Source organism: Carcharodon carcharias, assembly GCF_017639515.1.
Source record: "Carcharodon carcharias isolate sCarCar2 chromosome 40 unlocalized genomic scaffold, sCarCar2.pri SUPER_40_unloc_1, whole genome shotgun sequence".
In the NCBI taxonomy this organism is placed as follows: Eukaryota; Metazoa; Chordata; class Chondrichthyes; order Lamniformes; family Lamnidae; genus Carcharodon; species Carcharodon carcharias.
The window spans coordinates 2153807-2177641 of NW_024470849.1; the positions used below are offsets into that span (position 1 = coordinate 2153807).

At 56.6% G+C, this 23835-nt stretch overlaps 1 protein-coding gene across 1 annotated transcript in view; it reads right to left on the reverse strand.

Moving 5' to 3' along the window:
• Positions 1-11397: 11397 nt before the first annotated feature.
• The window catches only part of LOC121275013 (non-homologous end joining factor IFFO1-like), a gene marked incomplete at its 5' end in the record, with an annotated part of 217784 nt that continues 205346 nt past the window's right edge, over positions 11398-23835 (reverse strand). The window contains 2 exons of the mRNA XM_041182406.1: positions 11398-11706; positions 20633-20763. Of these exons, the coding sequence (XP_041038340.1) occupies positions 11601-11706; positions 20633-20763 (237 nt within the window). The remainder of the gene's footprint in view (positions 11707-20632; positions 20764-23835) is intronic.

The following is a 23835-nucleotide window of genomic DNA, read 5'->3' on the forward strand; positions in this document are numbered from 1 at the left end:
GTCTCTGCATTACACTGTCCAGTGATGATCTTTATTGTTTCACTATTGCACACTGTTCAGTGATTATCTCCAGTGTCTCTTTTACACGCTGCCCAGCTACCACCTCCAGTGTCTCTGTATTTCAATCTGGCCAGTGGTGATCTCCACTGTGTCTCTCCATTACACACTGTCCAGTGATGATCTCCAGTGTGTCTCTATTATGCACTGTTCAGTGATGATCTCCAGTGTCTCTCTCTTAACCACTGCCTAGTGATGATCTTCAGCGTCTCTCTATTAAACACTGTCTAGTGATGATCTCCACTGTGTCTGTCTGAAACACACTGTTCCAGTGGTGATCTTCACTGTCTCCCAATTATACAATGTCCAGTGGTGATCTTGTATCTCTCTTATTACACCCTGTTCAGTGATGATATCTAAGTGTCTCTCGATCAAACACTGTCCAGTGATGAAAACCAGTCTCTCTCTTACTCATGGACCAGTGATGATCTCTAATGTCTCTGTTGCACACTGTTTAATGATGGTGCAGTGTCTCTCAATTGCACAGTCTTTTACTGATCTCCAGTGTTTCTCTATCACACACTGTTCAGTGATTCTTTCCATTGTCGCTCTGTTGTGCACTGTCCAGTGATGCTCTCCAGTGTCCCTGTATTGTATACTGTCCAGTGATGAGATCCAGTGTAACTACAATACACACCACCAGTGATGATATCCAGTGTATCTATATTGCACACAGCCAGTGATTAACACTCTCCAATGATGACCTCCAGTCTCTCTCGGTTACACATGTCCAGTGATGATCTCCAGTGTCTCTCTGTTATACACTGTCCAGTGATGATAGCCAATGTATCACTATTACACAATGCCCACTGATGATATCCAGTGCCTCTCTGTATCACACTCTCCAGTGATGATCTCCAGTGTCTCTCTGTTACACACTGTCCAGTGATGATAGCCAGTGTATCACTATTACACAATGCCCACTGATGATATCCAGTGCCTCTATAACACGTTCTCCAGTGATGATCTCCAGTGTCTCTCTAGTTCACGCTTTCCAGTGACAATCCTCGTTGTCTATATTGCATACTGGCCAGCCATGTTCCCCAGTGTCGCTATTACACACTCTCCAGTGATGATCTCCAGTGTCTCCTTATTACACACTATCCAGTGATAATCTCCAAGGTCTATTTATTGCACAGAGGCCAGCGATGATCTCCAGTGTCTCCAGTACACACTTTCCAGTGATGATAGCCATCGTCTCTCCATTGCTCATTGTCCAGTGATGATATCCAGTGTCTCACGATTACACACTGTCCAGTGATGATAACCAGTGCCCATTACATGCTGTCCAGTGATGGTCTCCAGTGTCGCTCTGCTGCACAATGTCCAGTGATGATTGCCAGTGTCTCTATTACACACTGTCCAGTGATGATTGCCAGTGTCTCTATTACACACTATCCAGTGATGTTTGCCAGTGTCTCTATTATACACTGACCAGTGCTGGTGCACAGTGTCTCTCTATTACACACCGTCTGCTGCTGATCTCCAGTGTCTCCGTTACAGCCTGTCGAGTGATGGTTAGCAGTGTCTCTCCATTACATATTGTCTGCTACTGAGATCCAGTGTGTCTCTATTACACACTTTCCAGTGATTGTTTTCATTGTCACTCTGTTGCACACTGTCCAGTGATGCTCTCCTGTGTCTATTACACACTATCCAGTGATGATCTACATTGCATCTCTATTGCGCTCTGTCCAGTGATGATCCCCAGTGTCTCTCTATTACATACCATCCAGTGGTGATCCCCACAGTCTCTTTATTGCACAGAGGCCAGTAATGATCTCCAGTGTCTCTAGTACACATTGTCCAGTGATGGTACTCATTAACTCTCTGCTGCACACTGTCCAGTGATTATATCCAGTATCTTTATGGTACTCACTGTCCAGTGATGATCTCCAGTGTCCCTCGGTTACACATGGTCCAGTGATTATCTCCAGTGTCTCATGATTACACACTGTCCAGTGATGATCTCCAGTGTCTCTCCGTTGCACACTGTCTAGTGATGAATGTCAGTGTCTCTTTTGCACATTGCCCAGTGATGTTAGCCAGTGTCTCACTATTATATACTGTCCAGTGATGGTAGCCAGCAGTGTCTCACTATTACATACTGCCCAGTGATGATCTCCAGTGTATCTCTGTATCCAACTTTCTAGTGATTATCTCCACTGTATCTCCAGTACACATTCTCCTGTGATGATCTCCAGTGACAATCTGGTACACACTGTCCAATGGTTATCTCCAGTTTCTCTTGGTTACACATAATCCAGTGATGATCTCCAGTGCCTCTTCTGTTACACACAGTCCAGTGATGATATCCAGTGTCTCTCTATTGCTCACTACCTAGTGATGATCTCCATTGTCTCTCTATTAAACACTGTCTAGTGATGATCTCCACTGTGTGTCTGTCTGAAACACACTGTCCAGTGACGATCTTCAGTGTCTCTCAATTGCACATTATTCGGTGATGATCTGCAATATCTCCCAATTATACAATGTCCAGTGGTGATCTTGCCTCTCTCTATTACATCCTGTTCAGAGATGCTCTCCGGTCTCTCTATTACACACCCTGTTCAGTGATGATACCCAGTCTCTCTATTACACCCTGTTCAGTGACGATATCCAGTGTATCTTGGTCAAACACTGTCCAGTGATGAAAACCAGTGTCTCTCTCTTACACGTGGACCAGTGATTATCTCCAGTGCTTCTGTTGCACACTGCCCAGTGATGGCGCACAGTGTATCTCCATTACACACTGTCTGCTACTGATCTCAAGTGGCTCTGTTACACACTATCCAGTGATGATCTTAATTGTATCTCTATTGTGCACTGTACAGTGATGATCTCCTGTTGCATACCATCCAGTGGTGATCTCCACGGTCTCTTTATTGCACTGTGGCCAGCAATGATCTCCTGTGTCTCTAGTACACACTTTCCAGTGATGGTACTCATTATCTCTCTATTGCACACTGTCCAGTGATGATATCCAGTGTATCTATATTAGACACCACCAACGATTTTACCCAGTGTCACTCTGTTACACACTGTCCAGTGATGATCTCCAGTGACTCTCTGTATCCCACTATCTAGTGACGAACTCCAGTGTTTCTTTGTTACACATGGTCCATTGATGATCTCCACTGTATCTCCAGTACACACTCTCCTGTGATGATCTCCACTGTCTATCTGGTACACACTGTCCAATGGTTATCTCCAGTTCCTCTCGGTTACACATGGTCCAGTGATGATATCCAGTGTCTCTCTGTATCACACTATCCAGTGATGATCTCCAGTGCTTCTCTGTTACACACACTCCAGTGATGAAATCCATGTCTCTCTATTGCACATGGTCAACTGATGATCTCCAGTTTCCCTTGGTTACACACTCTCCAGTGATGACCCTCCTTGTCTCTCTCTCTTCCATACTGGCCAGTGATGATCTTCATTCTCTCTCTATTACACACTGTCCAGTGATCATCGCCAGTGGCTCTGTTACACCCTGTCCAGTGATGATCTTCATTGTCTCTCTACTGCACACTGTCCATGATGGTACTCCAGTGTCTCTCTATTGCAGTGTCTAGTGATGATCTCCAGTGTCTCTCTCTATTACACACTGTCCAGAGATGATCTCCAGTGTCTGCCTATTACACAATGTCCAGTGATGATCCTCATTGTCTCTCTATTGCATATTGGCCAACAATGTTCCAGCGTCTCTATTACACACTGTCCAGTGATGATCTCCAGTGTCTCTCTACCACACACTCTCCCATAATTAACTCCAATGCCTCTCTACTTCACACTGTCCAGTAATGATCTCCAGTGTCTCTCTATTACACACGATACAGTGATAATAGCCAGTGTCTCACTATTACACACTGTCTATTGATGATATCCAGTGGTTTTCTACAGCACACTGTCCAGTGATGACCTCCAGGCACTCTATTACAAACTGTCCAGTGATGATCTCCAGTGTCTCTCTATTACACACTATCCAGTGATGTTGTCCAATGTTTCTCTTTATCACAATGTCCAGTGATGATCTGCATTGTCTCTCTATCACATACTGTCCAGTGATGATCACCAGTGTCTGCCCATTGTACACTGTCCAGTAATGATCCTCATTGTGTCTTTAATGCACACCATCCAGTGATGATCTCACATCTCTATTTCACGCTGTCCAGTGATGATTGTTCAGTGTCTCTATTGCACACTGTCCAGTGATGACCACCAGTGTTTCTCTATTACCCACTGTCCAGTGACGATCTCCAGTGCCTCTCTATTACACACTGTCCAGTGATGTTCTCCACTCACTCTCTATTACACACTGTCCAGTGATGATTGCGGTGCCTCTCCATTACCCACTGTCCAGTGATTATCTGCATTGTCTCTCTATTACCCACTGTCCAGTGACGATCTCCAGTGTCTCTCTGTTGCACACTGTCCAATGATGACCACCAGTGCCTCTCCATTACCCACTGTCCAGTGATGATCTGCAGTGTCTCTCTATCACACACTGTCCAGTGATGATCTGCATTGTCTCTCTATCACACAGTGTCCAGTGATGATCTGCAGTGTCTCTCTATTACACACTGTCCAGTGATGATCTGCAGTGTCTATCACACACTGTCCAGTGATGATCTGCAGTGTCTCTCTATTACACACTCTCCAGTGATGATCTGCAGTGTCTCTCTATTACACACTGTCCAGTGATGACCACCAGTGCCTCTCCATTACCCACTGTCCAGTGATGATCTGCAGTGTCTCTCTATCACACACTGTCCAGTGATGAACTGCATTGTCTCTCTATCACACACTGTCCAGTGATGATCTGCAGTGTCTCTCTATCACACACTGTCCAGTGATGATCTGCATTGTCTCTCTATCACACAGTGTCCAGTGATGATCTGCAGTGTCTCTCTATTACACACTGTCCAGTGATGATCTGCAGTGTCTATCACACACTGTCCAGTGATGATCTGCAGTGTCTCTCTATTACACACTGTCCAGTGATGATCTGCAGTGTCTCTCTATCACACACTGTCCAGTGATGATCTGCAGTGTCTCTCTATTACACACTCTCCAGTGATGATCTTCAGTGTCTCTCTACCACACACTGTCCATTGATGATCTGCAGTGACTGCACATTGCACACAGTCCAGTAATGATCCTCATTGTGTCTTTAATGCACACCATCCAGTGATGATCTCACGTCTCTATTACACACTGTCCAGTGATGATTTCCAATGTCTCTATTGCACACTGTCCAGTGATGACCACCAGTGTTTCTCTATTACCCACTGTCCAGTGATGATCTCCAGTGTTTCTCTATTACCCACTGTCCAGTGATGTTCTCCACTGACTCTCTATTACCCACTGTCCAGTGATGATTTCTAGTGTCTCTATTGCACACTGTCCAGTGACGATTGCAGTGCCTCTCTATTACACACTGTCCAGTGATGATCTGCATTATCCCTCTATTACCCACTGTCCAGTGATGATCTCCAGTGTTTCTCTATTACACACTGTCCAGTGATGATTGCAGTGCTTCTCTATTACCCACTGTCCAGTGATGATCTCCAGTGTTTCTCTATTGCCCACTATCCAGTGATGATCTCCAGTGTTTCTCTATTACCCACTGTCCAGTGATGATCTGTAGTGTCTCTCTATTACCCACTGTCCAGTGATGAGTTCCAGTGTCTCTCTATTACCCACTGTCCAGTGACGATCTCCAGTGTCTCTCTATTACCCACTGTCCAGTGATGATCTCCAGTGTCTCTCTATTACCCACTGTCCAGTGATGATCTCCAGTGTCTCTCTATTACCCACTGTCCAATGATGAGTTCCAGTGTCTCCCTATTACACACTGTCCAGTGATGATCTCCAGTGTCTCTATTACGCACTATCCAGTGATGAGCTGCAGTATCTCTCTATTACACACTGTCCAGTGATGATCTCCAGTGTCTCTATTGCACATTATCCAGTGGTGATCTCCACTATCTCCCTATTACACTGTCCAGTGATGATCTCCAGCGTCTCTCTACTACCCACTGCCCAGTGATGTTCTCCAGTGGCTATCACCCACTGTCCAGTGATGTTCTGCAGTGTCTCTCTATCACCCACTGCCCTGGCGATGTTCTCCAGTGTCTATCACCCACTGCCCAGTGATGTTCTCCAGTGTCTATCACCCACTGTCCAGTGATGTTCTCCACTGTCTCTCTATCACCCACTGTCCAGTGATGTTCTGCAGTGTCTCTATACACACTGTCCAGTAACGATCCCCCATTTCACTCTGTTACAGAGTGTCCAGTGACCAGAGGGTCATAAGAATTAAGAACAGGAGGAGGCCATTCAGCCCCTCTAGCATGCTGTGCCATTCAGCAAGTCCATGGATGATCTGATTGTGATCTTAACTCCACTGTCCTGTCTGTCCCCTCCCCCATAACCTTCGGCTCCCTTTTGATCAAGGATCTATGTGCCTCACCTTGAGTATTTGCATTGACCCAGTCTTCACCACTCGCTGGGTTAGAGTGCTAGAAAGAGGAATGTCCCTCTGAGTGAAACAAAATCCTCCTCATCTCCCTCTTAAATGGGAGACCCCCTTATTGTTCAACTGTGCCCCCCTCCCCCAAGCAAGCTCTGTATCCCCTTTCCCTTCCACTTCCTCCCAGTATCCATCCAATCAAGCTCCCTCCTCAGAATCTTATCCACTTCAACAAGATCCCCTCTCCTTCCTCTACACTCCAACGGGTACAGGGCCCAACCTTTACTCACAAGACAAACCCCCTTCATCCCAGGAAATCAGCCGAGCCAACCTCCTCTGAACCCACCTCCCGTGCAAGTCTATCCCTCCCTACACGAGGGGAACCAAAACTCTGCGCAGTACTCCGGCTGCGGACTCGCCAACGCCCTGCTCACAGCCGGGGCGAGCTTGTGCATTCAGGACACCCAGGTCCCTCTCCACCTCAAGAGATCAGCAGTCCCTCCCCCCACCATTTCAATAAGATCTTACTCGTCTAGTCTTCCTGCCAAAGAGAGGAGAGCCTCACATTGCCCCACTCGATATGCCCACCTGTCACGCACCCTCGCCGCTCACTTAAGCTATCCCGATCCCTCAGCAGATTCTTTGTATCTAAATGCACCACATCTACATGTTCCCCCTTTAAGCTACTTGCGTCTTCCGACGGATCAGTCCAACGCGCACTTCCCTTTCACAAAACCATGTAGACTCTGCCTGGCCACGAACTTGAGTTTCTAAACAGCCCCAGCTGCTGCCTCCCCAGGTGAGGGGGTCCAGGCACTTTCCTCCCTTTCCCGGACAGAGGAGTTACCCCTCTGCAGGGCTTTCCCGATCCGCTTCGGGAGCTGAAGGGATTTGTTTTCTTTTGGCAGGATCCCGGGAATGAAAGGCTTAACATATCAGGAACGTTTGAGGACTCTGGGTCTACACTCGTTGGAGTTTAGAAGGATGAGGTGGGATCGGATTGAAACTTACCGAATACTGAAAGGCCTGGATAGAGTGGGACGTGGGGAAGATGTTTCCATTAGTAGGAGAGACTCGGACCCGAGGGGGGCACAGCCTCAGAGTAAAGGGAAGACCTTTTAGGACAGAGATGAGGAAAAACGTCTTTAGCCAGAGAGAGTGGTGAATCGATGGGATTCATTGCCACTGAAGGTTGTGGAGACCGGGTCATTGAGTGTATTTAAGACCGAGATAGATAGGTTCTCGATTGGTAAGGGGGGGATCGAAGGTTACGGGGAGAAGGCGGGGAGAATGGGGGTTGAGAAACCTATCAGCCACGATTGAATGGGGGAGCAGACTCGATGGGCTGAATGGCCTCATTTCTGCTCCTATGTCTTATGGTCTCCCTCGCCCTGTCTCTCTCTCTCTCTCTCACTCTGCCTCACTCTCTCTGTGTCTCTCTCCGTCTCTCCTTTTCTGTCTCTCTCTCTGTGTCTCTCTCTCTCTCTGTCCCTCCCTCTCTGTCCCTCCCTCTCTGTCTCTCCCTCTCTGTCCCTCCCTCTCTGTCCCTCCCTCTCTGTCCATCCCTCTCTGTCTCTCCCTCTCAGTCTCTCCCTCTTTGTCCCTCCCTCTCTGTCCCTCCCTCTCTGTCCATCCCTCTCTGTCTCTCCCTCTCTGTCCCTCCCTCTCTGTCCCTCCCTCTCTGTCCATCCCTCTCTCTCTGTCTCTCTCTTCATCTCACACTCTCTGTCTTTCTTATCTCTCTCTGTCTCTCCCTCTCTGTCTCTACCTCTTTGTCTCTCCCTCTCTCTCTCTCTCTGACTCTCCCCATCTCTGTCTCTATCTCCCTCTGTCTGTCTCGGTCTCTCTCTCTCCCTGCCTCTGACCCTCTCTCGCTCTGTCTCTCTCTCTGTCTGCTTCTCTACCACCCTCTGTCACTCTGTCTCTCCCTCTCTCTCTCTCTTCCTCCCTCTGACTCTCTCCATCTCTGCCTCTATCTCTCTGTGTGTCTCGCTCTCTCTCTCCCTGCCTCTGTCCCTCTCTCGCTTTGTCTCTCTCTCTCACTCTGTCTCTCTCTCTGTCACTCCCTCACTGATTCTCTTTCTCCCTCGCTCTTTCTCTCTCTCTCTCACTTTTTCTCCCTCTGTCTATCTCTCTCTGTCTCTCTCTCCCTCCCCCTCTCTCTCCCTCGCTATCTCTCTGTCTCTCTCTCTCTGTCCCTCACTCTCTCTCTCTGTCTCTCCCCCTCTGTTCCATCCGCTCTGTCCCCCTCGCTCTACCTGTTCAACTCTCACAGTTTCTCTCTCTATCGATGGGCCGAATGGCCTAATTTCTGCTCCTATGCATTACGGGTCTTATGGTCTCTCTCTGTCTCTCTCTCTCCGCACCCCCTTCTCTGAAGGACCTTTCTTAGGCCCAAGGGAGCTGGTCAGCCTTCAGTTACCAATTGCCTCCCTCGTGGGTTTTTCTACATGAGCTCCCTCGCTCTGTCCGCTGAGACTCCCCACGCAGGCTCCTGAGGGGCAGACCCCCTCCCCAGGCAAAGCAAAGGTGGGTGGGGGGAGGGGCAAGCAGGAAGCCCCTCCTCCCAGATGTCAACAAACACAAGGACATTGTACAATAATATATATATATACATATGTAAATATATACAGCAAAATATCTCAAACACTATAACTCCGGCTACATTTCCCGGTTATCGGGGGTGGGGTGGGGGGTGGGGGTCGGGGGGGGGGGGGGGCGGTGGGAGGGGGGGAGGGGGTGGTGGATGGCGGTGGTGGAGCCTTGAAAGTTGGGGCGGCCAGGAATCGAAGCAGTCGCCGCGTTTCACCTCCCCCCCGCCTCCTTCTCGGTGGCACCCTGCTGAGATAACGGGAGGTTATCCGGCAGAGCCACCCTCGCCCCGGCACGCGGCCCGGACAGATGCAGGAATGGCAAATTTCAGAGGGAGCCGTCATTTGCACTGGCGGTTGGGGGGCGGGGCGGGGGGGTGGTGGTTGGTGTCCCCACCCCACCCCCAACACCCGCCCCCCCGGCCGCCCACCTCCCCGGCGCTTTCGTCCCAATCATTGCTCGGTCATGCAGGACTTCGGTGTTGCTAAAGAAAAAAGAGAGGTGTCGAAGCTTTCTCATCTTGCACTCATCAGGACATGGGCACAATGCGCCTGTGCACCTGCCCTATCCATCTTGGCAGTTAACCGGCAGTTCGCAGGCTCGGGTGGGCCGAAGGGCCTCCTCCTCCTCTCTGTGCGATTCTGCCTGCAAAGAACAGGGCCCCGTGCGCATTCACGGGTGCAGCTTCCCGGACACGCAAGCGTCGCCTGTTTCAGCGAAAGGAAAAGAGAGACAGCCATTCGCTGGCTCATTCCTCGGGGCGGTGCTTTGGTCAATCAGCGTTGAGCCGCCTGGCTGACGTGTCAAACGACGCTTGGCGGTTAACCATCAGGTCGCCATCACCGGTGCATAGTCCATGGTCACGCCTCTTGCCGACCAATCAGCACTCTCTTCACAAGCAGTATAAATTGTTCTTTTTTTCATTACATGTCCTGATGAGTGCGAGGTGAAAAACTTTGACATTTCTCTTATTTGGCACAACGCCTGGGCGTGTTGAGGGCACAACGCCTGAGCAAGTTCTCCTTGTCTGCAGAGGATGAGTCTCTGCACATCAATATACCGTAAGCTTCGAGCACGTATAAATGAGCTACATCGCGGGCCTGACTGATTGTCTTAAATTGATTGGCGGTGCAGTGCTGACCACACCCGGGGAGGGTCGTTCAGCGAGAAGGATTCTTCAAGCCAATTTCAGGCAACCAGCTGGGCCCAAAACGCAGCTTACTTATGTCTGCTCGGTAGTTCATATACAGGGACACGTGCTCTGCATGCAAGAGGGAACATGCCCAGGCCATTATGCCTTTTCTTAATCAAATAATAAAACTGTGGTGGGGGTGGAGGGGGGGAGGGAAGAATAGTTTTCTTGTGCATTCCCCACAGTAGCACCTGTTTCAAAATATAGGGAGCAGAGGAGAGGAAAAGCTCTTCCCTCTCGGGGTGGGGGGGATGCTGAGAGACTTTGGAACTCTCTTCCTCCAAAGGTGGAGGAGGCAGAGCCCTTGGGTGTCTTTTGAGGCCGAGGTAGATAGATTCTCGATAAGCAAAAGGGGCTGAAAGGTTATCGGTGGTGGGAGGGGGTGGGGGAGGGGGAGGCAGGAATGTGGGGTGCTGGGGTGGGGTGTTATCCTGTGCACATGCCACAGGAGGCCCTTCTGACAAGGCAGCACCTGGCGCGAGCTCAGAGTTGGCAAACAATGCTGCGGAACTGAAGGCCGAGGAGGGGCGGGACTGGCGGAGGGAGGAAGGGGAGTGGTTGGGGGCGGGGAAGGGTAGGTAGGAATGTGGGGTGTGGGGGGGAGTGGTTATCCCATGCACATGCTACAAGAGGCCCCTTTGACCAGACCGTGCCTGGCGTGAACTCAGAGTTGGCAAACCCCGCTGCGGAACTGAAGGCCGAGGAAGGGGGAGGGACTGGCGGAGGGAGGAAGGGGGGTGGTGGGGGTGGGGTTATCCTGTGCACATGCCACAAGATGCCCCTTTGACCAGGCCACGCCTGGCGTGAGCTCAGAGTTGGCAAACCCTGCTGCGGAACTGAAGGCCGATGAGGGGGGAGGGACTGGCGGAGGGAGGAGGGGGGGGGTGGTTGGGGGTGGGGTAGGGTAGGCAGGAATGTGGGGTGTGGGGGGGGGGGTGTTATCCTGTGCACATGCCCCAGGATGCCCCTCTGACAAGGCAGCCCCTGGCGCGAGCTCAGAGTTGGCAAAAAACGCTGCGGAACTGAAGGCCGAGGAGGGGCAGGACTGGCGGAGGGAGGAACGGGAGGGAGGGTGGGAGGGAGGGGGATGGCGAACATGTCCGTACGAGTAAAAAGTGCAAAAAAAATACAGGCTCCGTCCACGAAATCATAAGTTCGGCTTGGAATGAAAGGGGAATCAGGCAGAGTGCAGGCCGCCCCCACTCTGGGCCTCGGGGAGGTGGAAGGAGGGGAGGGGGGGCGGGGCGGGTGGTGAGGGGGTCCTCTCAGCTCGCCCCTCCTTCACCTCACGGAGTCACGGGCGGCCTCCCCGCCGCCCGTCTCTCCTGCCTCCCGGAGCGGCTCCTCCGAGGGGTTTCCCGCCCTGGGAGCAGGGGTCGGCGAGTTCCTGCGGAGAGAGAGAGAGAGTGTGAAAGTGGTGAGGGAGGGCAAACGTGGGTGTTTCCGGGAGGGAGGGAGGGAGGAGGAGGAGGAGGTGGGGGAGGAGGGAGGGATAGGAGGGAGGGGAAAGGAGGGAGGGGGAAGGTGGGAGGGGTAGGAGGGAGGGGGAAGGTGGAAGGGGGTAGGAGGGAGGGGTTAAGAGGGAGGGGTTAGGAGGGATGGGGTAGGAGGGAGGGGGAAGGAGGGAGGGGAAAGGAGGGAGGGGGTAGGAGGGAGGGGGAATGAGGGAGGGGGAATGAGGGAGGGGGTAGGAGGGAGGGGAAATGAGGGAGGGTGAATGAGGGAGGGGGAAGGAGGGAGGGGTAGGAGTGAGGGGGAAGGAGGGAGGGGGAAGTAGGGAGGGGGAAGGAGGGAGGGTGTAGGAGGGAGGGGGTAAGATGGAGGGGGTAGGTGGGAGGGGGAAGGAGGGAGGAGGTAGGAGGGAGGGGGTAGGAGGGGTGGGGCAGGAGGGGGGAGGTGCAGGAGGGGGATGTGGAGGTGGGGGAGGTAAAGGTGCAGGAAGGAGAGGGGCAAGAGGGGGAGGGGCAAGAGGGGAGGTGCAGGAGGGGGAGGGTCAGGAGGGGAGGGTCAGGAGGGGGAGGGGCAGGAGGAGTTGGGTCAGGAGGGGGAGGGGCAGAAGAGGGAGGGGCAGGAGAGGGAGGGGCAGGAGAGGGAGGGGCAGGAGAGGGAGGGGCAAGCAGGGGAGGGACAAGAGGGGGAGGGGCAAGAGGGGGAGGGGCAAGAGCAGAAAGGGCAAGAGGGAGAGGGCCAGAAAGGGGAGGGGCAGAAAGGGGAGGGGCAGAAAGGGGAGGGACAGAAAGGGGAGGGGCAGAAAGGGGAGGGGCAGAAAGGGGAGGGGCAGAAAGGGGAGGGGCAGAAAGGGGAGGGGCAGAAAGGGGAGGGGCAGAAAGGGGAGGGGCAGAGGGGGAGGGGCAGAGGGGGGAGGGAAGGAGGGGGGAGGGAAGGAGGGGGGAGGGAAGGAGGGGGGAGGTAAGGAGGGGGGAGGTAAGGAGGGGGGGAGAAGCACGAGGGGCTCGGGTTGGGCAAGTCCACAAAGTGACAGCACTGAACAGTCTGAGGAGGAGGGAGTAGAGGGGAGGGGGAAAGAGTAGAGGGGAGGGGGAAAGAGTAGAGGGGAGGGGGAAAGAGTAGAGGGGAGGGGGAAAGAGTAGAGGGGAGGGGGAAAGAGTAGAGGGGAGGGGGAAAGAGTAGAGGGGAGGGGGAAAGAGTAGAGGGGAGGGGGAAAGAGTAGAGGGGAGGGGGAAAGAGTAGAGGGGAGGGGGAAAGAGTAGAGGGGAGGGGGAAAGAGTAGAGGGGAGGGGGAAAGAGTAGAGGGGAGGGGGAAAGAGTAGAGGGGAGGGGGAAAAGAGTAGAGGGGAGGGGGAAAGAGTAGAGGGGAGGGGGAAAGAGTAGAGGGGAGGGGGAAAGAGTAGAGGGGAGAGGAGGGGAGGGGAGAGAATAGAGGGGAGGGGAGTGAGTAGAGATGAGGGAGTAGAGGGGAGGGGAGGGGGTAGAGGGGTGGGGAGGGGAGGGGAAAGAGTAGAGGGGAGAGCAGGGGAGGAAGTAGAGAGGAGGGGGAGGAGTAGAGAGGAGGGGGAGGAGTAGAGGGGAGGGGAGGGGAGGGGAGTAGACGGGAGTGGAGGGGAGGGAGTAGAGGGGAGGGGAGGGGAGGGGAGTAGACGGGAGTGGAGGGGAGGGAGTAGAGGGGAGAGGAGGAGAGGGGAGAGAATAGAGGGGAGGGGAGTGAGTAGAGATGAGGGAGTAGAGGGGAGGGGAGGGGGTAGAGAGGAGGGGAGGGGATGGAGTAGAGAGGAGGGAAGGGGAGGGAGTAGAGGGGAGGGAAGGGGAGGGAGTAGAGGGGAGGGAGTAAACGGGAGGGGAGGGAGTAGAGGGGGGAGTAGAGGGGAAGGGAGGGAGTAGAGGGGAGGGAGTAGAGGGGAGGGAGTAGAGGGGAGGGAGTAGAGGAGAGGGGAGGGAGTAGAGGGGAGGGAGTAGAGGGGAGGGAGTAGAGGGGAGGGGAGGGAGTAGAGGGGAGGGGAGGGAGTAGAGGGGAGGGAGTAGAGGGGAGGGGAGGGAGTAGAGGGGAGGGAGTAGAGGAGAGGGGAGGGAGTAGAGGGGAGGGAGTAGAGGGGAGGGGAGGGAGTAGAGGGGAGGGAGTAGAGGGGAGGGGAGGGAGTAGAGGGGAGGGAGTAGAGGGGAGGGGAGGGGAGTAGACGGGAGTGGAGGGGAGGGAGTAGAGGGGAGGGGAGGGAGTAGAGGGGAGGGAGTAGAGGGGAGGGGAGGGAGTAGAGGGGAGGGAGTAGAGGGGAGGGGAGGGGAGTAGACGGGAGTGGAGGGGAGTGAGTAGAGGGGAGGGGAGGGAGTAGAGGGGAGGGAGTAGAGGGGAGGGGAGGGGGTAGAGGGGAGGGAGTAGAGGGGAGGGGAGGGAGTAGAGGGGAGGGAGTAGAGGGGAGGGGAGGGGAGTAGACGGGAGTGGAGGGGAGGGAGTAGAGGGGAGAGGAGGAGAGGGGAGAGAATAGAGGGGAGGGGAGTGAGTAGAGATGAGGGAAGTAGAGGGGAGGGGAGGGGGTAGAGAGGAGGGGAGGGGATGGAGTAGAGAGGAGGGAAGGGGAGGGAGTAGAGGGGAGGGAAGGGGAGGGAGTAGAGGGGAGGGAGTAAACGGGAGGGGAGGGAGTAGAGGGGAAGGGAGGGAGTAGAGGGGAGGGAGTAGAGGGGAGGGAGTAGAGGGGAGGGAGTAGAGGGGAGGGAGTAGAGGGGAGGGAGTAGAGGGGAGGGGAGGGAGTAGAGGGGAGGGAGTAGAGGGGAGGGAGTAGAGGGGAGGGAAGTAGAGGGGAGGGAGTAGAGGGGAGGGGAGGGAGTAGAGGGGAGGGGAGGGAGTAGAGGGGAGGGAGTAGAGGGGAGGGGAGGGAGTAGAGGGGAGGGAGTAGAGGGGAGGGGAGGGAGTAGAGGGGAGGGAGTAGAGGAGAGGGAGTAGAGGGGAGGGGAGGGAGTAGAGGGGAGGGAGTAGAGGAGAGGGGAGGGAGTAGAGGGGAGGGAGTAGAGGGGAGGGAGTAGAGGGGAGGGGAGGGAGTAGAGGGGAGGGAGTAGAGGGGAGGGACTAGAGGAGAGGGGAGGGGAGGGAGTAGAGGGGAGGGAGTAGAGGGGAGGGAGTAGAGGGGAGGGGAGGGAGTAGAGGGGAGGGAAGTAGAGGGGAGGAGTAGAGGAGAGGGGAGGGGAGGGAGTAGAGGGGAGGGAGTAGAGGAGAGGGGAGGGGAGGGAGTAGAGGGGAGGGAGTAGAGGAGAGGGGAGGGGAGGGAGTAGAGGGGAGGGAGTAGAGGAGAGGGGAGGGGAGGGAGTAGAGGGGAGGGAGTAGAGGGGAAGGGAGGGAGTAGAGGGGAAGGAGTAGAGGGGAGGGAGTAGAGGAGAGGGGAGGGAGTAGAGGGGAGGGAGTAGAGGGGAGGGAGTAGAGGAGAGGGAGTAGAGGGGAGGGAGTAGAGGGGAGGGGAGGGAGTAGAGGGGAGGGAGTAGAGGAGAGGGGAGGGAGTAGAGGGGAGGGAGTAGAGGGGAGGGGAGGGAGTAGAGGGGAGGGAGTAGAGGGGAGGGAGTAGAGGAGAGGGGAGGGGAGGGAGTAGAGGGGAGGGAGTAGAGGGGAGGGAGTAGAGGGGAGGGGAGGGAGTAGAGGGGAGGGAGTAGAGGAGAGGGGAGGGGAGGGAGTAGTGGGGAGGGAGTAGAGGAGAGGGGAGGGGAGGGAGTAGAGGGGAGGGAGTAGAGGGGAGGGAGTAGAGGAGAGGGGAGGGGAGGGAGTAGAGGGGAGGGAGTAGAGGGGAAGGGAGGGAGTAGAGGGGAGGGGAGGGAGTAGAGGGGAGGGAGTAGAGGAGAGGGGAGGGGAGGGAGTAGAGGGGAGGGAGTAGAGGGGAGGGGAGGGGAGGGAGTAGAGGGGAGGGAGTAGAGGGGAGGGAGTAGAGGAGAGGGGAGGGGAGGGAGTAGAGGGGAGGGAGTAGAGGGGAGGGGAGGGGAGGGAGTAGAGGGGAGGGAGTAGAGGGGAGGGGAGGGAGTAGAGGGGAGGGAGTAGAGGGGAGGGAGTAGAGGAGAGGGGAGGGGAGGGAGTAGAGGGGAGGGAGTAGAGGGGAGGGAGTAGAGGGGAGGGGAGGGAGTAGAGGGGAGGGAGTAGAGGGGAGGGTGTAGAGGAGAGGGGAGGGGAGGGAGTAGAGGGGAGGGAGTAGAGGGGAGGGAGTAGAGGGGAGGGGAGGGAGTAGAGGGGAGGGAGTAGAGGAGAGGGGAGGGGAGGGAGTAGAGGGGGGAGTAGAGGGGAGGGGAGGGAGTAGAGGGGGGAGTAGAGGGGAGGGGAGGGAGTAGAGGGGGGAGTAGAGGGGAGGGGAGGGAGTAGAGGGGAGGGAAGTAGAGGGGGAGTAGAGGGGAGGGGAGGGAGTAGAGGGGGGGAGTAGAGGGGAGGGGAGGGAGTAGAGGGGGGAGTAGAGGGGAGGGGAGGGAGTAGAGGGGGGAGTAGAGGGGAGGGGAGGGAGTAGAGGGGAGGGAAGTAGAGGGGGGAGTAGAGGGGAGGGGAGGGAGTAGAGGGGGGAGTAGAGGGGAGGGGAGGGAGTAGAGGGGGGAGTAGAGGGGAGGGGAGGGAGTAGAGGGGGGAAGTAGAGGGGAGGGGAGGGAGTAGAGGGGGGAGTAGAGGGGAGGGGAGGGAGTAGAGGGGGGAGTAGAGGGGAGGGGAGGGAGTAGAGGGGGGAGTAGAGGGGAGGGGAGGGAGTAGAGGGGGGAGTAGAGGGGAGGGGAGGGAGTAGAGGGGGGAGTAGAGGGGAGGGGAGGGAGAAGAGGGGAGGGAGTAGATGGGAGGGAGTAGAGGGGAGGGGAGGGGAGGGAGTAGAAGTGAGGGAGTAAAGTAGAGGGGAGGGGAGGGAGAAGAGGGGAGGGAGTAGAGGGGAGGGGAGGGAGTAGAAGGGAGGGAGTAAAGTAGAGGGGAGGGGAGGGAGTAGAAGGGAGGGAGTAAAGGAGAGGGGAGGGGAGGGAGAAGAGGGGTGGGAGTAGATGGGAGGGAGTAGAGGGGAGGGGAGGGAGTAGAAGGGAGGGAGTAGAGGGGAGGGGGGAGTAGAGGGGAGGGGAGGGAGTAGAGGGGAGGGAGTAGAGGGGGGAGTAGAGGGGAGGGGAGGGAGTAGAAGGGAGGGAGTAAAGTAGAGGGGAGGGGAGGGAGAAGAGGGGAGGGAGTAGATGGGAGGGAGTAGAGGGGAGGGGAGGGGAGGGAGTAGAAGGGAGGGAGTAAAGTAGAGGGGAGGGGAGGGAGAAGAGGGGAGGGAGTAGATGGGAGGGAGTAGAGGGGAGGGGAGGGGAGGGAGTAGAAGGGAGGGAGTAAAGTAGAGGGGAGGGGAGGGAGAAGAGGGGAGGGAGTAGAGGGGAGGGGAGGGAGTAGAAGGGAGGGGAGGGAGTAGAAGGGAGGGAGTAGAGGGGAGGGGGGAGTAGAGGGGAGGGGAGGGAGTAGAGGGGAGGGAGTAGAGGGGGGAGTAGAGGGGAGGGGAGGGAGTAGAAGGGAGGGGAGGGAGTAGAAGGGAGGGAGTAGAGGGGAGGGGAGGGGAGGGAGTAGAAGGGAGGGAGTAGAGGGGAAGGGAGGGAGTAGAGGGGAGGGGAGGGGAGGGAGTAGAAGGGAGGGAGTAGAGGGGAGGGAGTAGAGGGGAGGGGAGGGAGTAGAAGGGAGGGAGTAGAGGGGAGGGGAGGGGAGGGAGTAGAAGGGAGGGAGTAGAGGGGAGGAAGTAGAGGGGAGGGGAGGGAGTAGAGGGGAGGGGAGGGAGTAGAGGGGAGGGGAGGGAGTAAAGGGGAGGGGAGGTGACAGGTGGGGTAAAGGGGGTGGAGGGTGAGAACAAGGGGGTAAAGCTGGGTCGATAAGAAAATTCACAATCACATTGATACAAATTCGGCTGTAACAACACAGTATCCGTGTAACCCCCACCCCTACACCCCTCCCTATCCCTGTACCCCCACCCCTACACCCCTCCCTACCCCTGTAACCCCACCCCTACACCCCTCCCTACCCCTGTACCCCCACCCCTACACCCCTCCCTACTCCTGTAACCCCCACCCCTACACCCCTCCCTATCCGTGTACCCCCACCCCTACACCCCTCCCTATCCCTGTACCCCCCATCCCTACACCCCTCCCTACCCCTGTACCCCCCACCCCTACACCCCTCCCTATCCCTGTACCCCCACCCCTACACCCCTCCCTATCCCTGTACCCCCACCCCTACACCCCTCCCTACTCCTGTAACCCCCACCCCTACACCCCTCCCTATCCGTGTACCCCCACCCCTACACCCCTCCCTACCCCTGTACCCCCACCCCTACACCCCTCCCTACCCCTGTACCCCCACCCCTACACCCCTCCCTATCCCTGTAACCCCAATCCCTACACCCCTCCCTATCCCTGTACCCCCACCCCTACACCCCTCCCTATCCCTGTACCCCCACCCCTACACCCCCTCCCTATCCCTGTACCCCCACCCCTACACCCCTCCCTATCCCTGTACCCCCACCCCTACACCCCTCCCTATCCCTGTACCCCCACCCCTACACCCCTCCCTATCCCTGTACCCCCACCCCTACACCCCTCCCTATCCGTGTAACCCCCACCCCTACACCCCTCCCTACCCCTGTACCCCCACCCCTACACCCCTCCCTATCCCTGTACCCCCACCCCTACACCCCTCCCTATCCCTGTACCCCCACCCCTACACCCCTCCCTACCCGTGTAACCCCCACCCCTACACCCCTCCCTACCCCTGTACCCCCACCCCTACACCCCTCCCTACCCCTGTACCCCCACCCCTACACCGCTCCCTATCCGTGTAACCCCCACCCCTACACCCCTCCCTATCCCTGTACCCCCACCCCTACACCCCTCCCTATCCCTGTACCCCCACCCCTACACCCCTCCCTACCCCTGTACCCCCACCCCTACACCCCTCCCTATCCCTGTAACCCCACCCCTACACCCCTCCCTATCCCTGTACCCCCAATCCCTACACCCCTCCCTATCCGTGTAACCCCCACCCCTACACCCCTCCCTATCCCTGTAACCCCACCCCTACACCCCTCCCTATCCCTGTAACCCCAATCCCTACACCCCTCCCTATCCCTGTACCCCCACCCCTACACCCCTCCCTATCCCTGTACCCCCACCCCTACACCCCTCCCTATCCCTGTACCCCCCACCCCTACACCCCTCCCTATCCCTGTACCCCCACCCCTACACCCCTCCCTACCCCTGTACCCCCACCCCCTACACCCCTCCCTATCCCTGTACCCCCACCCCTACACCCCTCCCTATCCCTGTACCCCCACCCCTACACCCCTCCCTATCCCTGTACCCCCACCCCTACACCCCTCCCTATCCCTGTACCCCCACCCCTACACCCCTCCCTATCCCTGTACCCCCACCCCTACACCCCTCCCTATCCCTGTACCCCCACCCCTACACCCCTCCATACCCATGTACCCCCACCTCTACACCCCTCCCTATCCCTGTACCCCCACCCCTACACCCCTCCCTACCCCTGTACCCCCACCCCTACACCCCTCCCTATCCCTGTACCCCCACCCCTACACCCCTCCCTATCCCTGTACCCCCACCCCTACACCCCTCCCTATCCGTGTAACCCCCACCCCTACACCCCTCCCTATCCCTGTACCCCCACCCCTACACCCCTCCCTATCCCTGTACCCCCACCCCTACACCCCTCCCTATCCGTGTAACCCCCACCCCTACACCCCTCCCTACCCCTGTACCCCCACCCCTACACCCCTCCCTATCCGTGTAACCCCCACCCCTACACCCCTCCCTATCCGTGTACCCCCACCCCTACACCCCTCCCTATCCCTGTACCCCCACCCCTACACCCCTCCCTATCCCTGTACCCCCACCCCTACACCCCTCCCTATCCCTGTACCCCCACCCCTACACCCCTCCCTATCTCTGTAACCTCCTCCAGCCCCTACACCCCTCCCTATCCCTGTAACCCCACCCCTACACCCCTCCCTATCCCTGTAACCCCACCCCTACACCCCTCCCTATCTCTGTACCCCCACCCCTACACCCCTCCCTACCCCTGTACCCCCACCCCTACACCCCTCCCTATCCCTGTACCCCCACCCCTACACCCCTCCCTATCCCTGTACCCCCACCCCTACACCCCTCCCTATCCCTGTAACCCCACCCCTACACCCCTCCCTACCCCTGTAACCCCAATCCCTACACCCCTCCCTATCCCTGTACCCCCCATCCCTACACCCCTCCCTACCCCTGTACCCCCATCCCTACACCCCTCCCTATCTCTGTAACCTCCTCCAGCACCTACACCCCTCCCTATCTCTGTAACCTCCGCACGCCCCTACACCCCTCCCTATCTCTGTAACCCTCCTCCAGCCCCTACACCCCTCCCTATCCCTGTTACCGCCACTCCGATACCCCTCCCTATCCCTGTACCCCCACCCCTACACCCCTCCCTATCTCTGTAACCTCCTCCAGCCCCTACACCCCTCCCTATCTCTGTAACCTCCACCAGCCCCTACAACCCTCCCTCCCTAACAGCACCGTGGAGGTACCTACACCACATGGACAGAATGCTGGAATGTTACTCTCCAATTGTCAGCCCCGAGCCTGGAGATTGTCCAGGAGTCGCTGCGTTTGGAGAGGGGGCTGCTTCAGCATCTGAAGAGTCGGGAATGGTGCTGAACATTGCGCAACCATCAGCGAACAACCCCCGACTCTTGACCTTACGATGGAAGGAAGATCAATGGTGAAGATGGGTCGGGGCCAAGGACACCCTCCAGAGGAACTACTTCAGGGGTGTCCGGGAGCTGAGAAGAGACCTCCAACAGTCAGCTAGGAGGTGAGCTGTCGGGAAACGGAGTGATCCATACCTGTCCTCAGACTGGGTGATGAGACGCCGGCAAGTTTCCATTTGAACGTCCAGTCCCCTCTTCATGCTGCACATTTCCATGTACTCATGAAGGTGCCGATTCATGTCGTTCTTCGCGGCAGACAGCTCCAACTTCAACCGGCGGGGAGAGAGAGAGCAGAGGAGAGAGGGTCAGAGCGAGAGGCAGCCTGAAGGTACGGAGGGGGGGGTAGAGGGTAAGGGTGAAGGGAGAAAAGGTCAGGGTGAGGGAGAGACTCTGCGTTCACAGGAGGAGAGAGGGTCAGAGTGAGGGAGAGACTCTGTGTTCACAGGAGGAGAGAGGATCAGAGTGAGGGAGAGACTCTGCGTTCAGAGGGAGAGAGGGTTAGAGTGAGGGAGAGACTCTGCGTTCACAGGGGGAGAGAGAGGGTTAGAGTGAGGGAGAGACTCTGTGTTCGGGAGGGAGAGAGGGTCAGAGTGAGGGAGAGACTCTGCGTTCACAGGGGGAGAGAGGGTCAGAGTGAGGGAGAGACTCTGTGTTCGGGAGGGAGAGAGGGTCAGACTGAGGGAGAGACTCTGTGTTCAGGGGAGAGAGAGGGTCAGAGTGAGGGAGAGACTCTGTGTTCAGGGGTAGACAGGGTCAGACTGAGGGAGAGACTCTGTGTTCAGGGGAGAGAGAGGGTCAGAGTGAGGGAGAGACTCTGCGTTCAGAGGGAGAGAGGGTTAGAGTGAGGGAGAGACTCTGCGTTCACAGGAGGAGAGAGGGTCAGAGTGAGGGAGAGACTCTGTGTTCAGGGGAGAGAGGGTCAGAGTGAGGGAGAGACTCTGTGTTCAGAGGGAGAGAGGGTTAGAGTGAGGGAGAGACTCTGCGTTCGGGAGGGAGAGAGGGTTAGAGTGAGGGAGAGACTCTGTGTTCACAGGAGGAGAGAGGGTCAGAGTGAGGGAGAGACTCTGCGTTCAGAGGGAGAGAGGGTTAGAGTGAGGGAGAGACTCTGCGTTCAGAGGAGAGAGAGGGTCAGAGTGAGGGAGAGACTCTGCGTTCACAGGAGGAGAGAGGGTCAGAGTGAGGGAGAGACTCTGTGTTCGGGAGGGAGAGAGGGTCAGAGTGAGGGAGAGACTCTGTGTTCGGGAGGGAGAGAGGGTCAGAGTGAGGGAGAGACTCTGTGTTCGGGAGGGAGAGAGGGTCAGAGTGAGGGAGAGACTCTGCGTTCGGGAGGGAGAGAGGGTCAGAGTGAGGGAGAGACTCTGTGTTCAGGGGTAGACAGGGTCAGACTGAGGGAGAGACTCTGTGTTCAGGGGGAGAGAGGGTCAGACTGAGGGAGAGACTCTGTGTTCAGGGGGGAGAGAGGGTCAGGGTGAGGGAGAGACTCTGTGTTCACAGGAGGAGAGAGGGTCAGAGTGAGGGAGAGACTCTGTGTTCAGGGGGAGAGAGGGTCAGAGTGAGGAGAGACTCTGTGTTCAGAGGGAGAGAGGGTCAGAATGAGGGAGAGACTCTGTGTTCACAGGAGGAGAGAGGGTCAGAGTGAGGGAGAGACTCTGCGTTCACAGGAGGAGAGAGGGTCAGAGTGAGGGAGAGACTCTGCGTTCACAGGAGGAGAGAGGGTCAGAGTGAGGGAGAGACTCTGTGTTCGGGAGGGAGAGAGGGTCAGAGTGAGGGAGAGACTCTGTGTTCAGGGGGAGAGAGGGTCAGAGTGAGGGAGAGACTTTGCGTTCAGAGGGAGAGAGGGTTAGAGTGAGGGAGAGACTCTGTGTTCACAGGAGGAGAGAGGATCAGAGTGAGGGAGAGACTCTGCGTTCAGAGGGAGAGAGGGTTAGAGTGAGGGAGAGACTCTGCGTTCGGGAGGGAGAGAGGGTCAGAGTGAGGGAGAGACTCTGTGTTCAGGGGGAGAGAGGGTCAGAGTGAGGGAGAGACTCTGCGTTCGGGAGGGAGAGAGGGTCAGAGTGAGGGAGAGACTCTGTGTTCAGGGGGAGAGAGGGTCAGAGTGAGGGAGAGACTCTGCGTTCACAGGAGGAGAGAGGGTCAGACTGAGGGAGAGACTCTGCGTTCAGGGGTAGAGAGGGTCAGACTGAGGGAGAGACTCTGTGTTCAGGGGGAGAGAGGGTCAGACTGAGGGAGAGACTCTGTGTTCAGGGGGAGAGAGGGTCAGAGTGAGGGAGAGACTCTGTGTTCAGGGGGAGAGAGGGTCAGAGTGAGGGAGAGACTCTGCGTTCAGAGGGGGAGAGAGGGTCAGAGTGAGGGAGAGACTCTGTGTTCAGGAGGAGAGAGGGTCAGAGTGAGGGAGAGACTCTGTGTTCAGGGGGAGAGAGGGTCAGAGTGAGGGAGAGACTCTGTGTTCACAGGAGGAGAGAGGGTCAGAGTGAGGGAGAGACTCTGTGTTCAGGGGGAGAGAGGGTCAGAGTGAGGGAGAGACTCTGTGTTCAGGGGGAGAGAGAGGGTCAGAGTGAGGAGAGACTCTGTGTTCAGGGGGAGAGAGGGTCAGAGTGAGGGAGAGACTCTGTGTTCAGGGGGAGAGAGGGTAAGAGTGAGGGAGAGACTCTGTGTTCAGGGGGAGAGAGGGTAAGAGTGAGGGAGAGACTCTGTGTTCAGGGGGAGAGAGGGACAGAGAGAGGTAGTGAGAGAGAGGGACAGAGAGAGGGAGTAAGAGAGAGAGGGACAGAGAGAGGGACTACGAGAGAGAGAGGGACAGAGAGAGGGAGTAAGAGAGAGGGACAGAGAGAGGGAGTGAGTGAGTGAGGGACAGAGAGAGGGAATGAGAGAGAGAGGGACACAGAAATGGAGTGAGAGAGAGAGGGAGTGAGAGTGTGACAGATAGAGGGAGTGAGGGAGAGGGACAGATAGAGGGAGTGAGGGAGAGGGACAGATAGAGGGAGTGAGAGAGAGGGACAGAGAGAGGGTGTGAGAGGTTCAGAGAGAGGTAGTAAGGGAGGGACAGTGGGAGGGAGTGAGAGAGAGAGGGACAGAGAAAGGGAGTGAGAGGGTCAGAGCGCGGGAGTAAGAGAGAGGGACAGAGAGAGGGACTGAGAGAGAGAGACAGAGAGAGGGAGTGAGGGGGAGGAACAGATAGAGGGAGTGAGAGAGAGGGACAGAGAGAGGGAGTGAGGGAGAGGGACAGTTTGAGGGATTGAGAGAGAAAGGGACACAGAAATGGAGTGAGAGAGAGGGACAGTGAGAGGGAGTAAGAGAGAGGGACAGAGGGAGGGAGTGAGAGAGAGAGGGACAGAGAG